Below are 14,359 nucleotides of genomic sequence, written 5' to 3' on the forward strand. Positions count from 1 at the left end.
TCATCGAAAAAATTTGCAGAATATGTGGGTGGCCTGTAAATAATTAATAGGAGAACTCTGGGGGAGCATTTCAATACAGCACTAAGGTATTCGAACGATGGAAAATCACCAAATAACATCTGTTTCCCCTGAAATACATTTTTAAATATAGCAGCAACCCCTCCACCTCTTTTTCCAGATCTACATGCATCAAAAAAGTTATAGTCGGGAGGAGCTGTCTCTATCAGAACGGTTGCACTGTTATTTTGTTCCAGCCATGTTTCAGTTAAAAACATAAAATCCAGTTTAGAAGTGTTAATAAGATCATTAACTAAAAATGATTTGTTATTAAGAGACCTCACATTAAGTAGAGCCATCCTGTTGATGCTGTTGATAGGCTTTAAGGTTGTTTTTGGTTTGGAGGCAATAGATATGAGATTTGTGAGGTTAGCAGTGTGTCTAAGTTTCCCTTTGTTTACTCTCTTAGTGGTTACAGCATGAATGCGAAAGTTGCCCTGCTTTGACGTAGGCAACCTTGGGTTCAGCAGATTATGAGAAACTTCCTTTATACTGTGTCTACGGCTGAACCCTTTTTTGTCTCAGTAATACTCAGGACTACTATCAGTACGGTGGTGGGGGTGGGGCGCCATCCTCCTGGGTGTTAGCATCCTGCGGCCATGACGTGGCGATGCTATCATTGACACAGATGCAAGTTTGATGCCAGCATATTCCAGTTTCTTAAATTCGGCTGGAAAATCGCAAAGGGAGACATCGGAGACTCTATCCCAGCTGGAGTTGTTGTTGTGGCTATGGGAGAGATGAGGCTGGAGGTCATCGTCGATGGGGGAATACAGAGGAGGGGGGTGGCCGTTCCTCGCCAAGCCAGCATCAGCGATGGGGGAGGGCACAGTGTTGATGGCGTTGGGCGGGCTGTTGTCTCTCTTCAAGGTCTGTGGGCTGTCTGCTATCTGTGTGTCAGATAGTGGCAGAGTAGTTGTGTGGGGGAGGCTGTAGTCTCGCTTCTTCTCAACCTGTGCTCTGATTGTGGCCTGTGCGTCAGACCATGGCAAGATTGTGGCCTGTGCGTAAAGCGAGAAGAGAAGATATAAAGAGAGATTATGAGGAATACAGGAAGTATATATTAAATAAATATTAATTATTGAACTGTGGAAAAGGGGTAGGATTAAATAAGTGTTACACTTCTTCCTACTCCTTTTCAGACATATCAATTGAATGTATGTAATTTTTTCTTTTGTGAAATAATTGGCACATCGCTTTTGTTTATTGTAGTGTCATGCTTTTTATTTTGTTTGGTGTTATTTGCGATGCTTGATTTGTATTTTGATACGTCTGAAATAAATGAAATCAATCAATCAATCAATGTATGTATGTATGTATGTATGTATGTATGTATGTATGTATGTATGTATGTATGTATGTATGTATGTATGTATGTATGTATGTATGCATGCATGCATGCATGCATGTATGTATGTATGTATGTATCAATATATTTATGTGTGGAGGATGAAATTAAAACAGGCCCGGTTTTTATCCAATAGCATTCAGGTTTTCTTGCAACTGATCGACAATGCTGCACTCTACCTCTATCGGCCCCACTTCATGGGGCGTACTCAGGCCAGTGTAATCGAGGGCCAATTCAACGAAAGAAGAAACACAAAAGTTTTAGAAAGTTTTCTTTGGCAGCCAGATGCCCTCTATGATTTTATAAAAACGCGACACAGATATTCAACCATGTAGATATGTGAAGGATTGCCTATAAACGTGAAGTTCGTGTCATCTTGTCTTCAGATATTTTCAAAGACAGTAAGTTTACGGCCGATCAACTGTGTGTGTGGTAGCGGAAATTCTCCAAACAATAGCTCAGCATACGACCTCGTCGACCTAGTGCTTTTGGTTTGGGAACTAATCGGATAACGTGTATTATTACCAATAATGTGTTTAAGCGCGACAATCTCGCAGGCCTATCTTAAAAACTATAAAATGTAGTGGTCTTTTTTCATTACATTGGCTTTGTACGCACATTCATTGATGGGATTAGAGGGTCCGACTAACCCTAACCCATTTTCAAGGTGCAGTGTTGACAATCCGCAACACCACGAAACACTGTTTGATTTCACAGCTCATGAAATTGTACAATCTCAATCATTCCCGTCCCTTAACGCAGTGCGCTCCAACCCACTGGGCCAGGAGGACTTCTGAGACCATGGCAACGCAGTTCAGCATCGATGACGCGTTCGTTCTGGACGGAGAAGAGGATGTGGCGGTGTCCGACGGAGAACGGGAAGGATGGAATAGTCGAGAAAAGGACAGAGAAGCAGCAGGAGAGATGACATTTGGTCCCTTGTCTTTCACGAAACCTCAGAGTCACCCCTCGCCGACAACCGCCGGCTCTGCAGACCACAGCAATCTCAAGTATCAGGTAGATGGCCCACTCTACTCACACATGCATGCAAATAACAAACCATCACAATGACTCCTATGTGTTGTAAACATGACCCTTTCAGAATCTAGAAAATGAGGACGTTTTGGGAAGCAGTGGGCATTCCTCGTTCAACAACTTCTTTAAAATCAGGTCAGTCTTTCAATTCTAACTTTTAGTTGGTTCTATCTATGCAAAATGTATGAATAATGCTGATATTCTTTCTACCCTTCCCTACAGTGACCCTTCCAACCTGTCTTACTGTAGCTCGCAGTGGTCTTTCAGTACCCTGAGCTCCGTCACCCACCTCTCCGCACACTGCTGCGGGTAACTGACTAACTTTAATACTCCAATGACAAACACCCTTAGCCACTGTAAGACGATCCTGCCCCTATAGGAGGGTTTCACAAATAGGACACAATTATTCCAAGATGCCTGCTTGGTGCTTCTTCGCCATTTCTACAAGGAAAACCTTTTTTTTTGTGGAAAACTAGTACAGAGATGGCTACCTTGAACCCACTAGTGTACACACTTAGGTTTTTCATTGTTTTGAAATAGAAAAACCCATATAAATAGTAAAGTTTGATTTGACAAGCATGCATTAAATCAGACACAAACCCATGCATCATTGTGCTGTGTATCAGGTGGATGTCTCACCCGCTTGTCAAGAAGAACTACAGAGTTGTCCTGGCTTCGTTCCTCCTGCTCATCACTGGAGTTGGTACGTACTGCTTCATATCATGTACTGTTCTATTTGTGTTCTTACAAAACGCACACACGAGTGCACAAACCACTTTGTATGGAAATATAGTCCCCCCTTGAGGGTGCTCTGTTCTGTAGTTTGGTTGCTCTCGGGTGTATTGTTTGTCCTGTAAACACTGGTTGAGAATGCCTGAGTGTGTGGGCACCTGGGCGTGGGCATTTGTGTGCGTGCGTGGGAATATTTCTTTGGTGCTACAACCTTGGAGGGGACATGTTGTTCTCTCTCCCCTCAAATTTGTGATGAGGAATTGAGTGTTTGTTTTTCCCTGATTATTATTATTTAAATATTTAAATCTACCTCTGTGTAATTCGGAAAATTAATTCCTTCATGGCTTTTCGGGGGGGATTTATATGTGTTTGTGCCGATGCCCTCTAAGTATAGTAGATTATACACCATTAATAAGATAAGGAAGAATGACAATTATTTTCTTCTGTCTGCTCCTTATCTCACATTTGTTTTTCAGCCCTTATTTTTACAGGCATTGTAATCCAGTTAAACCCAGACGCAGGTGAGAACAAGCACATGACAAAAACAAGACCAGAAAACAACGGCTTATCCTCAAAGAGAAAGGATTATAACTTGGCATTCATGGTCCAAACTTTCCTGCCCCTAATGCATAAAGGAGGGCAGTAAGTCAGGTTTAGCGGACTATTTACTACAGACTGGAATGATAAATCAGTGTTATTCCACTTTAACCTCATGTTCTAGCAAACGCAGTAGGAAAAACCAAGCCACATGGTCGGCCAAAGTGGACAACATATATATCATAAAACCTACCGCCTGCCACCTACCTCAATGCAGTCCATTTCACACATTTAGAACTATACCACACTATCATACACTATTCTATTCTACTATTCTAAACAAACACTCCTCATATATTCTGTATCATTTTCAAAAGTAGGTCTTCTTGGGTGTTGTAGTTACAAAAGTAAAAAAGAAAGAAGTCTGAGTAAGTTATCAGCTATAATGATTAGATTATAAAGTAATGGATCTGTTTGTGCAGGTGTTTCAAGTGCGATTTTCTTTGTTCCCGGATTCCTTCTCTTCATACCCGGGGGTAAATATTTATTTTGGATTTCATCCCAAGTTATGTTTACAACTGTACTGTCGCCAGTTGGAGCATTGGGAAACACAATTCTAAAGGGCCTCGGCTATGTCATGGTTGATCGACTGATCAACTCCGGCCTACCAGTCGGTACAGTCCCAACAGGGAGTTGATCTATCAAGTATACATCTGATTGGACACAGCAACTGGGGGTGGGCACTGGTTACTAGTGGATAGATTTTTGAAATTTACTTGTTGTTCTGCAACGTTGACGGTCTTGCTCTGTGTTTGTTCCAGTTTACCATGTGACTTACATCAGCTGTGCTGTTCACGGGAGGCGGGGCTTCAAATTCTTCTACCTGCCTTACTTTGAAAAATAATCTGTGGTTCCAACTCTACATCTTGTCAGTATTTACTGATCTTGTTTTTCCGTTGCTATGTTATTTTTTTCCACACTTTGTTCAGTCTTTATTGTAAAAAGAAACACTAAATGAATTGTCCATCATATGTTTTAACATGTCATTATTATGACCACTTGTTAATTTTAACCACTTGAGTGTTACATTTTTTTTTCACTTTATATGCGTTGTTATGATAATATTTGGTAAACCTGTGGACGCTTCAAATATGTGAATGATGACATAGAAATGTGAAATAAACAAATTAACTTTTTGTATAGTAAAAGAACAGTGCTGATATAATTGTCTCATCTAACACAACAACACCCACCATTCCACCATCATTTAGCTTTTAGCATATGCTTTAATCTAGGTTTCGACAGGCATTTTTTCCCAAATATTAACGAAAAGGTAAGGGTTCGGGATTCTTGCTCAAGGAAGCCTATAACTGTGTATTTTCTGGTAAAAAAAAACAATTATCCTGCACTGATTATCCAAATGTAACATTGTTTCATGTTGATGGAGGTATTCAAATAACGTAATTTATATATTGACCAATCTTGGCGAAGTGTATTTCAGTGCATAAAGTAGGCACATACGTGTTTGATTTACATAGACCCCTAGGCTATGACGAGACGTAACGTCACGCCCCTAGTATCAAGCTATTGACTTGAATCTCCAAGAAGGATGGAGGAGGTGGCAAGCCAGCTAAACGAAGAAGGGATACAAAAGAAACTCACCAGTCCTGGAAGAGGGGAGCTATCAACATTTCCCGATGGAACTAAGGTAGAGACAGTCGTGGGGATAAACGATTTATGTGCGTACAGTACGTAAAATGGCTACATTGTGTGTTGATTTTTGCTATGTGGCTAACGTCAATGCTAAGGTTATTTAACCTGAACTATATTTCACTTAGTTGCCGTTATTTATACAACTTTGCTATTAAAATAAGTAAAACTTTGCTGACCGATCATTAGGTTCCCAAGTTTCCTGATTTGATGATGCTTTATGGTACCTTTTGATCAGTTGTTTCAAGCTAAACCGTATCCCTTCCAGTGAGGCGGAGGCGGGCCAATATAGCGTGTTTTCCCGGGCGTTGATTGGTTGGTACGGGCTGTCAATTGGGTTTCAGTAGTTATGATTGGTTAGTATATGTGACAGCCAATATGGCTTCCTAAGATTTTTTTTTCCTCCAGGTTAAATAATGGTTAACTTAAATCAACAGTAAGCAAAATATTATTATCATTAAACTGTGGAATCCGGTTCGCATAGTCATATATTGTGTGTTATATCTAAAGCGTTGTATCTAAAAGTTGCGATGAATCGAAAAGAGTGTTGTATCGAAAAGTGAGTTTTATCGCAAAGTGAGTGTTTTATCAAGGTGTGTGTGTGTGTGTGTGTGTGTGTGTGTGTGTGTGTGTGTGTGTGTGTGTGTGTGTGTGTGTGTGTGTGTGTGTGTGTGTGTGTGTGTGTGTGTGTGTGTGTGTGTGTGTGTGTGTGTGTGTGTGTACGCGTCTAAAAGTGTGTGTTGTATTTGAAAGTGCAAAAGGTGTAAATGTGTTGTATTCCTCAACCAGGTGGTGTTTCACTACCGCACCAGCCTGTGCGATGGCACGGTCCTGGACGACTCCAGGACGATGGGAGGGCAGAGCAAACCCATGGAGTTAATCCTGGGCAAGAAGTTTAAACTGGCTGTGTGGGAGAGGGTCGTCATCACCATGAGGAAAGGGGAGGTCGCTGACTTCACCTGCAGCACCCAGGTGCGGGAAGCAGCTACTCTGGGAAATAACTCTTCGATGTAGCTCTTGTGTCAGGCTATGTCAGCAATGTGTTTTTCTGACTTTAGTGATTACTATTCATTTCAATGGGCAGTGTAATGTTAAACATGTATTTTATTGGTAAACCTCAAAAAATGTATAAGACACAAAAATGCAATCGAAGAACAATCGTAAAAAAATGATGTAGTGAAAAACATACAGTAGTAAGACTGCATGAAACGACAAAAGTGTATAACCATTGTTATTATGGTTGTCTATTTAATATAAACGCATATAAAATGGATTGTATAAAAATAGCATAGCGGTTAATTATAATCATACTCATAACTCATTAAATGCATGTTAACACCAGGCCAGAGGAGCGCTATAGCAGAATACAATTTTTATCTGGGTCCCATCACAGCACACTGCGCTGTACCACCTGGTGTCCCAGTCTCTGAGGAACATCAGTGCGGGGAAGGACCCCCTGGAAGGCCAGAGGCACTGCTGTGGCATCGCCCAGATCCACTCGCACCACTCCCTGGGTTACCAGGACCTCGACGCCCTGCAGGCCAGCCCCCAGCCCCTCGTCTTCACCCTAGAGCTGCTGGAGGTAAGCCACCTGACAGTCGACGACTAATCAGATCGCTCTATGGCTGTGTCTCAATTCAGGGGGCGCATCCTTCGAAGGACGCGGTCTATGAAGGTATGGCCTTCGTAGACCGTGAAGGCCGGACCGAAGGCCAAGCGAACGTTTTTAAATGGCCTACGGAGCATTTCAAGATTGCGTAAACACCCTTTACCTTGCGTTAACACCCTTTACCTTGCGTTAACACCCTTTACCTTGCGTTAACACCCTTTACCTTGCGTGACGACGCGCCGCTCCTGTCACCTAGCAACCCTGACAGCTGCGGTTCAAACCGGACGACGGAGGAGAAATATGGAGCCGTTATATAATAATTATATAAAATAGAATGTTAATTAGTTTAACGTTATATGGCTCGTGTTAATGTCTTTGAACTTTGACAATAAAGTTACAAATTTAAAATAGTCCCAACTTTATTTTAATATTAAAAAATGTTTTTACATATTTCTGTCATTAAATATATAATTTGCTACAACTGCCGCTTCCGCTCTCTATGAAGCCATTTCTGAAAAAATCCAACGCGCAATGAATCAGGGCCGTGAAGGATCCAGCCAGTGGACCCTTCAAATTCGGGAAAAGGAGAATTTCTCGGCCGCATTTGAAGGAGCCTTTGAAATGGGACAGCCTCGACGCGCCGCTGTGACGCAAGCGGTCTTCAAATGCAGCCTTCGAAGGATACGTCCTCAAAATTGAGATGCAGCCTATATCTTTTTTTTTTTCTTTTTTCGTGCAATTCAGGTCATCCCTGAATCGTATCTAAGTGCATGTATCTAGATACGTATTGGATCGTCCCATAAAGGAGAGATACACACCCCTACTTACGCTGTAAAGGAAGTGCATCACTGATGCACACTTATTTCTAGACTATATACCTTGATGCATAGCGGTTTTCCTTCAAATCAAATTCATCACATATGTCTGTGAATGCTTCTGTTTACATTTCATATGTATTGACACTTACAATCAGCTAATCATACATTTTGGCACTCTAATCATTTTACTTACTAACCTACACATCTTTTATATTTTTCTTAGCTTCACTACTTTTGTTTTGTATTCATTATTAGTTCAGTCTTGGTACATGGCTGAACCATGCCTCCATCGTACAAAATGACAACGAGCAAGATATGTTCATGGCACGGCACTTAAAATAAGAAGCGCTTACGTGTGCGTGTCCAGGTGCTTCCTCCGGGGTCCTTCATGCTGGACGTGTGGGCCATGTCGGACAAGGAGAAGCTGGACGCGGTTCCACAGATCCACGAGGAGGGGAACTCCCTGTTCAAGGAGGGCCGCATCAAGGAGGCCTCGGAGAAGTACTATAACGGCATCGCCTGCCTTAAAAACCTACAGATGAAGGTGAGGAGAGAGCGTCCGTCGACTGGGGTTGTTGTGTACAGGAGGGCAAAATGAGCCACGGCGATCGGGTCTTTTCTATGCAGACAGAATTTGTCTGCATAGAAATTCCCTAACCCTAACCCATGAATAAAGTGTTTTGCACTTTATTTATGGGTTTAGATTTCACTTCATCTAATTGAAAGATGTTGTCGGTGAAGCACGGTGGGCTGATGTGTTTTATAGTAGCATACCTTTATGCTTTAAAAGTATTAGGGGTGGCCTTGAGCCTTCAATATTTCAAATCGTCCAAATGACAATAAATTGAGAGGTTGTTTAATGAGTGATACTGCAACATTGCTTGACTTCTAGAGGGAAAACTCAATAAGTTAAGTCTTTTCTGTGGGCGTGGTGAATTGACTCAGTCCTCTGGGTGCAATTTGCTGTGTTATGTTTTGCTTTCAATAACACCCTCATGTTTCTTTATAATCCCTTTGTGTAATGGCAGTAGCACCATCCAATTGTTTTCTCTTTGAAGTAGTTGTTAGTCTAGAATAAAAGTTATCTATAATAGATGCCAGCATTTCGACTTACGGAAATGATTCCCCTTGTGGGTACTCTTTGGTATTGCATTTGTGTTCTGCCACATCAATTTTTTAGGACTATGCTTGAAAATGCTTCATTCACATGTATTTCACATTTCATCAATCGAATGCTTCAACTTTGTCTTAAAAGAAGAAATCTGGTGTAAAATGGATCTGGGATATGTTTAATATGATAACGAGTTGGGATGTTCTTTTGGGAGCAAAAAAGCATTAGTAGACGCATTCTTAAGTTGGCTGTTTTTTGCTGATTCTACCAAAACGCTATAAACTTGGAACGATTGGGGCATGTGTTATGGTCAAAACTAAATCGCTATTTTAAACCACTTAAAAGGCTAGAAGAAGCCCGACCCTTCTTTGGTAGTATACTAAGGGTGTACAGTGTAGATTGTTTATTAAAAAGGACAATTTATACACACAATACCATCAGTAGTTCACCCGTCGACGCCATCTTGTCTTTAAGACTCGATAAGTAGATTGGCGAACACAGAACTTGCGTGTTGATCATGGATGTCACAAGCTCTGTGTTCGCCAATCTACCTATCGAGTCTTAAAGACAAGATGGCGTAGATGGGTTAACTGCTGATGGTATTGTGTGTATAAAATGTCCTTATTAATAAACAATCTGTACTGAACCCCTGAACCCTTATTATACTATCACAGAAGTGTCGGGCTATTTCTAGCCTTGTAAGTGGTTTAAAATATCGATTTAGTTTTTACTGTAACACATGCCCCCATCGTTCCAAGTTTATAGCGTTTTGGTAGAATAGGTTTAAAAACAGCCAAATTACGAATGCGTCTACATGCGCTTTTTTGCTACCAAACGAACTTTACCACTCATTATCATACTAAACATATCCCAGATCTATTTTACACCAGATTTCACCTTTAAACAACGAGGGTTGTGTCATGATCAGATGAATACCGTGCCTTATAAGGCAGAACTGAGCTCTTCCTTTACAGAGAAACTGGCCACCGTTTGATTTCATAATTGCCTAATATTAATTGCAGTTTATTACCTTAACTTAATTATACAGGGTTTCCAAGGGTCCTTAAAAAGTCGTATAAATCGAATAATCTGAATTTTAGGCCTTAAGGCGACTCACCGGGCCGAAAATCGGCGTCGGTGAGTCGTTCAGTCTTTTACCATTCTGATTGGTGGAGGGCTAGTAGCTTGACTAGCGAATCAGCGAAGCCCGGAAGTGAGGATGGTAAACATACCAGACAAACAGTGTTAGCGAAGACGATGTCGAAACTCTCTCAACGCATTGTTTGGCATCAAATTGAACCATGTGGACCAAATACTTGCCAAACTTTTCACATTTCATTATTCCCTGACCAAAAACTATGCAGCATTTTTCCAACATCTATGACGCTAGTGTGGTGACTTAGCAGTGATGATGCTACATGAAGCAATTATGATTTTTATTGATCTTTCTGAATAATCACAATTGAAACCCAGGAAGTTATCCTCTTTACACAGGGTCGATCTGTCCTATATCTTGCCCCATTGAAAATGCACTGCACCATGTTCAGACATGATATGAGTATGTAGCCCCTTGGCCTGTTCGCAGTTGGATCGACAGCTTCACCCACTTTGTGCGTCTGACTTTTCTCCTTATTTTTCGCTTATGACTTTCTTCTTCCAAAAGAAAAAGCTGAAAAAAAAAAAAATGAAAGAAAAGAGAGCTGACAAGGCCAGTATCAACATCATCCATCGTTTGACAACGTGATGACAGCGTGCTCTGTGTTTTGGTCTAGAGAGAGGACCTGGTATTTCAGTTTTACGTTTTTTTCGGACCGCAATACAGATTAGAGCCGCCTGTGGTTTTGGGGACATTGCATCTCGCGCAAGCGCAGAACGTACAGCTTCAGCTGCAACCACGTAGGTGTGTTCTTCCCATTTTGGTTCATCGAGTCGGCCAGATTATTAGACCGACTTCATTTAACGACGCGAATCGGGCAGTCGGCCCGGTGTGTCGCCGCCTTTAAGAGCCCTGAGCCCTTAACGTCTTGGAGCCCTGAGATGGGCCAACGCACATGTAATGGTCATATTGTGAATGGTTAAATGTACGTCGAGGCTGTTGGTCATTTATTGGAGGTGCGGAGCCACACTTGCTAATTGTAGTGCATGTAGTTGACTTTACTTTCCCTAGAATGCTATTTACCATTAAGTCATTAGCAGGCCCTTTGACCTAAAGAGACTTGTTCTGATTTAACTACAAGTCATTAAAGAGCGGGTAAGAGGTTAGGGCATCAAGGATGCCCTACAGTTTTAGGCTGTGGACCTCTGGGATGGAACCCCAACCCTCTGCACCCTCCCCTGTGACTCAGGAGCAGCCGGGAGAGGAGGTGTGGATCAAGCTGGACATGATGATCACGCCCCTCCTCCTCAACTACTGCCAGTGTCAGCTGGTCCAGGGGCAGTACTACGAGGTCATCGAGCACTGCACATCCCTGCTCTCCAAATACGAAGGTGAGGCTTCTTCAGCCCCTTCACACAGGCAGTCTGGTCTGCACAGGGCAAAGGATGCCATGTGTGAAAGGGCACAGGACGGACATCTTCCAGAAAACAACTGCATGGGTGGACAGCGAAAATCAATAGTGGTGCTTGGAAGGTTATCCCAGTAATTGAATAGGAACTATGCGTGGAAGGGGACTATCATTATTTACAGTCATTATTTAGAGACGCTTTCACCCAAATCAACTCTGAATTATCTTGTGCAATGTTTTGGTCCAACTAGTTATGTTTTGTTTTAAAATTAACATTCAAATTAAAAAGTAGTTCAAAGCCAATTTGATTATCACATCACGATCAACACACCACAGACAGGATATGAAGAAATACCCCCAAAAAACCTTCCTGTCGAGGCTGATCGTGTGACCTCCGCTCCCCCCCCCCCCCCCCCCCCCATCTCCCAGACAATGTGAAGGCGCTCTACAAGCGGGGCAAAGCCCACTCGGCCGTGTGGAACGAGGTGGAGGCCCGGGCTGACTTTGCCAAAGTGCTGGAGCTGGACCCCACGCTGGGCCCATCGGTGGCCAAGGAGCTCCGGGCCCTGGAGGGCAAGATGCGTGCCAAGGGGAGGGAGGAGAAGGACCGATACAAAGACCTCTTCGGCGGGAACACCCAGACCGCCAGCACCTCCCCCGTACGTCTGGTTTGAAACATGCGTTCCTCGTCTTGGCGATAGAACAAGCTAGTTTTTTCTATGTATTGGGTTTGTACTTCCACACCAAGTCTTTCTTCTCAAAGCCTGGTTGTAATCTTAAAGCCGTGATAAGCTTTATTGACTCCATGCGGTGAGAATGTGTTTCGGCCTGGTGCGGATATTTGGTTGAGTCATATCACAGATTGGTCTTATTTCAAAAATGTTGTTTATTCTTAGACATTGTTTTGCATTATCCTATTCTGACAATCAGAAAACAGCAGCTCAAACTCTGCGTTGCCATGAGTAGTGTCTTTCCTTAAACGAATGCAACACATTTCTGTTATATATATATCAGCTTAAATAACAATTTAAGCTGACATGTAAACCATATAAATAACCGGTACCATATAAAACAAAATAAAGGCACTCATTATTTTAGCTATTTAAACGTCAATTTGGCTCCTGAAAATCGGGCTCAATAAGACATATCTTAAAAAAAGCTTCTAGGGAAAAACATATATCCCAAACTGCCAATCCTTTCTACTAAAAGGTTCACCTGAGACATTAAAAAGTGAGTGTGTCACTAGCTCACTGCCCATGCTTAACATTATCCATCTTTATTTGAGAATCATCTCTTTACTCAAAAATCTTGATTCTAGGGATTTTTTGCCCCGTTTGGATTTTCACTTTGATCTTCTTCATCCTCCACAGGCTTGACTCCACCACCAGCCCAAACCAAGACCACGCTTGTGACTGACCTTTTGATGTGGAGAAGCCGTGGACATTGAGCGCTCAGTTTTTATCCATACACAGAACTATACACCCTTCCACCTCCATCCCTCCATCACCTCCCCACACACAGAAACCCTTGCACTCACTGTATGCGGTATGCCTGCAGAACAAAGCCCCCCCCCCTTATAGCCAACTCTAACCCAAAGCCTGAGATAAGGGCAGTAGTTCCTGCCCTTATCTTGTTCATTTATTATTCTTCTACATCATGTCTTCACCGTTGCGGATATTCTTTCCATCGCACTCACTTTTCCTCTTGTTTTGTTATTCAATTTTTTTCTTTCTTCTGTCTTACGCTGCGATAAGAACCAGCAATGAATTAATTAACCTTTTGCTACATCCCCTTTATTAGATAAAACCTCCTTTATTAGATTTCTTAATTAGTAATCAACGTATCAACCATTACCCAAAGAATTAGTATTCAGCTGCTGCTTAAAAGATGTCCTGTGCATCAGTCAGATTCCACAAGACGACCCAGTGAACAATTGAATACACAACCCTGGCAGTGTGAACAGCTTGTAGCTTGAATCTTCATAGAGGGAATACGTAAGGAAAGACTTGTTATGACTCTAGTGTCAAGACACTGTGGTAACAACATAATTACCTTGACATGCTGAAGTGTTGGAAAAAAAGAATGGGACTGTATATATTTGTCCTCTTTGGACCAAAATTGCACCGTCGAATTGACAGAGGAAGGAACACGCTTATAGACACACACGGCAAAAGCAGGAAACAAAGACATAGTGTGCCGTCTGCCCTGGAAAACCCATCACGTTGTCATGACAATCATATCTATACCGACTCACGTAACTCTTTATTTTTATGTTATCGTTGCCATTTCCTTATAAAGTGCTTTATATTTTGACTGTTCTTTGCAAATACATCTGTTATTATTGATTGATGCTTTGGTTTCTTTGTATTTTGTAAGTGCTGGAGGGATGTTTATGTCGCTTAATCTGTTGACCCCTTTTTCTCTGCCAACCATTTACTTTCACTGGGAGAGAAAGAAAATGCTGAACTGTTATACTGAACTCACTGCTAATACATTTGTTTTGAGTTGCGTCATGGAATCAAAAGGTTCTAAAGGCTTTCTAATGGAAGAGAACGGCTTCGTACAAGTCTTTTGAAACAATTGTTTCCTCGAAGGGTAGCTGTCTCCCAATGCGCATGTGAAGCAATACTCCCTTTATATTAGGCAATGCAACTTTATTTGTATAGCACTTTTCAGGCAGACTCATGCTTAGAAAATTGTGTTGGTGCCCCTCTAAAGAGCAAGTTAGTCACTGTTTCAACGGGACTTTGTCCTTTTAGTAGGGAGGGTCTCAAAAGGCATTCCCTTGTGAAAAGAACGCCACCCGTGTTTGGAGCAGGGTGTATCGATCAGTGTTTTGGGGAGGCAGGCCGAAACACGGTTTTATTCATGGTTGCTCTATATTTAATAACCAATCAA

At 41.9% G+C, this 14,359-nt stretch overlaps 3 protein-coding genes and 1 long non-coding RNA gene across 7 annotated transcripts in view; 3 read left to right on the forward strand and 1 right to left on the reverse strand.

The window, feature by feature from the left end:
• Positions 1-14,359, reverse strand: part of serping1 (serpin peptidase inhibitor, clade G (C1 inhibitor), member 1) — a 52,002-nt gene that overhangs the window by 7,315 nt on the left and 30,328 nt on the right. The window lies entirely within an intron of this gene.
• On the forward strand, positions 1,603-4,920 carry tmem134 (transmembrane protein 134). 3 transcript variants are annotated; one of them, XM_060047270.1, is made up of 8 exons: positions 1,603-1,806; positions 2,191-2,422; positions 2,508-2,575; positions 2,663-2,749; positions 3,067-3,143; positions 3,649-3,693; positions 4,192-4,245; positions 4,531-4,920. In XM_060047270.1, exons 2-8 carry the CDS (start codon positions 2,207-2,209, stop codon positions 4,611-4,613), a joined length of 630 nt encoding a protein of 209 aa, XP_059903253.1. In that variant the 5' UTR covers positions 1,603-1,806; positions 2,191-2,206; the 3' UTR covers positions 4,614-4,920. The 3 variants fall into 3 exon arrangements, with proteins under 3 accessions (XP_059903253.1, XP_059903251.1, XP_059903252.1); XM_060047268.1 differs by having other exon boundaries at positions 1,605-1,806; positions 2,168-2,422; XM_060047269.1 differs by lacking the exon at positions 1,603-1,806 and adding an exon at positions 1,878-1,896 and having other exon boundaries at positions 2,168-2,422.
• Positions 5,260-13,806, forward strand: aip (aryl hydrocarbon receptor interacting protein). Of its 2 annotated transcripts, XM_060047264.1 has the most exons (7): positions 5,260-5,417; positions 6,209-6,391; positions 6,813-7,001; positions 8,214-8,390; positions 11,303-11,444; positions 11,891-12,120; positions 12,832-13,806. In XM_060047264.1, the coding sequence occupies exons 1-7, from the start codon at positions 5,319-5,321 to the stop codon at positions 12,835-12,837; spliced, it is 1,026 nt and encodes a 341-aa protein (XP_059903247.1). In that variant the 5' UTR covers positions 5,260-5,318; the 3' UTR covers positions 12,838-13,806. The 2 variants fall into 2 exon arrangements, with proteins under 2 accessions (XP_059903247.1, XP_059903248.1); XM_060047265.1 differs by lacking the exon at positions 12,832-13,806 and having other exon boundaries at positions 11,902-11,963.
• Positions 8,397-10,681, forward strand: LOC132454101 (uncharacterized). Its single transcript, XR_009524873.1, has 2 exons — positions 8,397-9,113; positions 9,189-10,681. It is a non-coding gene; the product is annotated as an uncharacterized LOC132454101 (long non-coding RNA).

The sequence above is a fragment of the Gadus macrocephalus genome, chromosome 3, assembly GCF_031168955.1.
Source record: "Gadus macrocephalus chromosome 3, ASM3116895v1".
Classification (NCBI taxonomy): Eukaryota; Metazoa; Chordata; class Actinopteri; order Gadiformes; family Gadidae; genus Gadus; species Gadus macrocephalus.

Bases quoted from the DNA above. Each gene is read 5' to 3' on its own strand.
- aip (XM_060047264.1), top strand. From the start codon at position 5,319: ATGGAGGAGGTGGCAAGCCAGCTAAACGAAGAAGGGATACAAAAGAAA. The intron at 8,391-11,302 runs GTGAGGAGAGAG...CCTGTGACTCAG, and splicing joins TTAAAAACCTACAGATGAAG to GAGCAGCCGGGAGAGGAGGT. The intron at 11,445-11,890 runs GTGAGGCTTCTT...CCCATCTCCCAG, and splicing joins CCTGCTCTCCAAATACGAAG to ACAATGTGAAGGCGCTCTAC.
- tmem134 (XM_060047270.1), top strand. From the start codon at position 2,207: ATGGCAACGCAGTTCAGCATCGATGACGCGTTCGTTCTGGACGGAGAA. The intron at 2,423-2,507 runs GTAGATGGCCCA...TGACCCTTTCAG, and splicing joins ACAGCAATCTCAAGTATCAG to AATCTAGAAAATGAGGACGT. The intron at 2,576-2,662 runs GTCAGTCTTTCA...CCTTCCCTACAG, and splicing joins AACAACTTCTTTAAAATCAG to TGACCCTTCCAACCTGTCTT.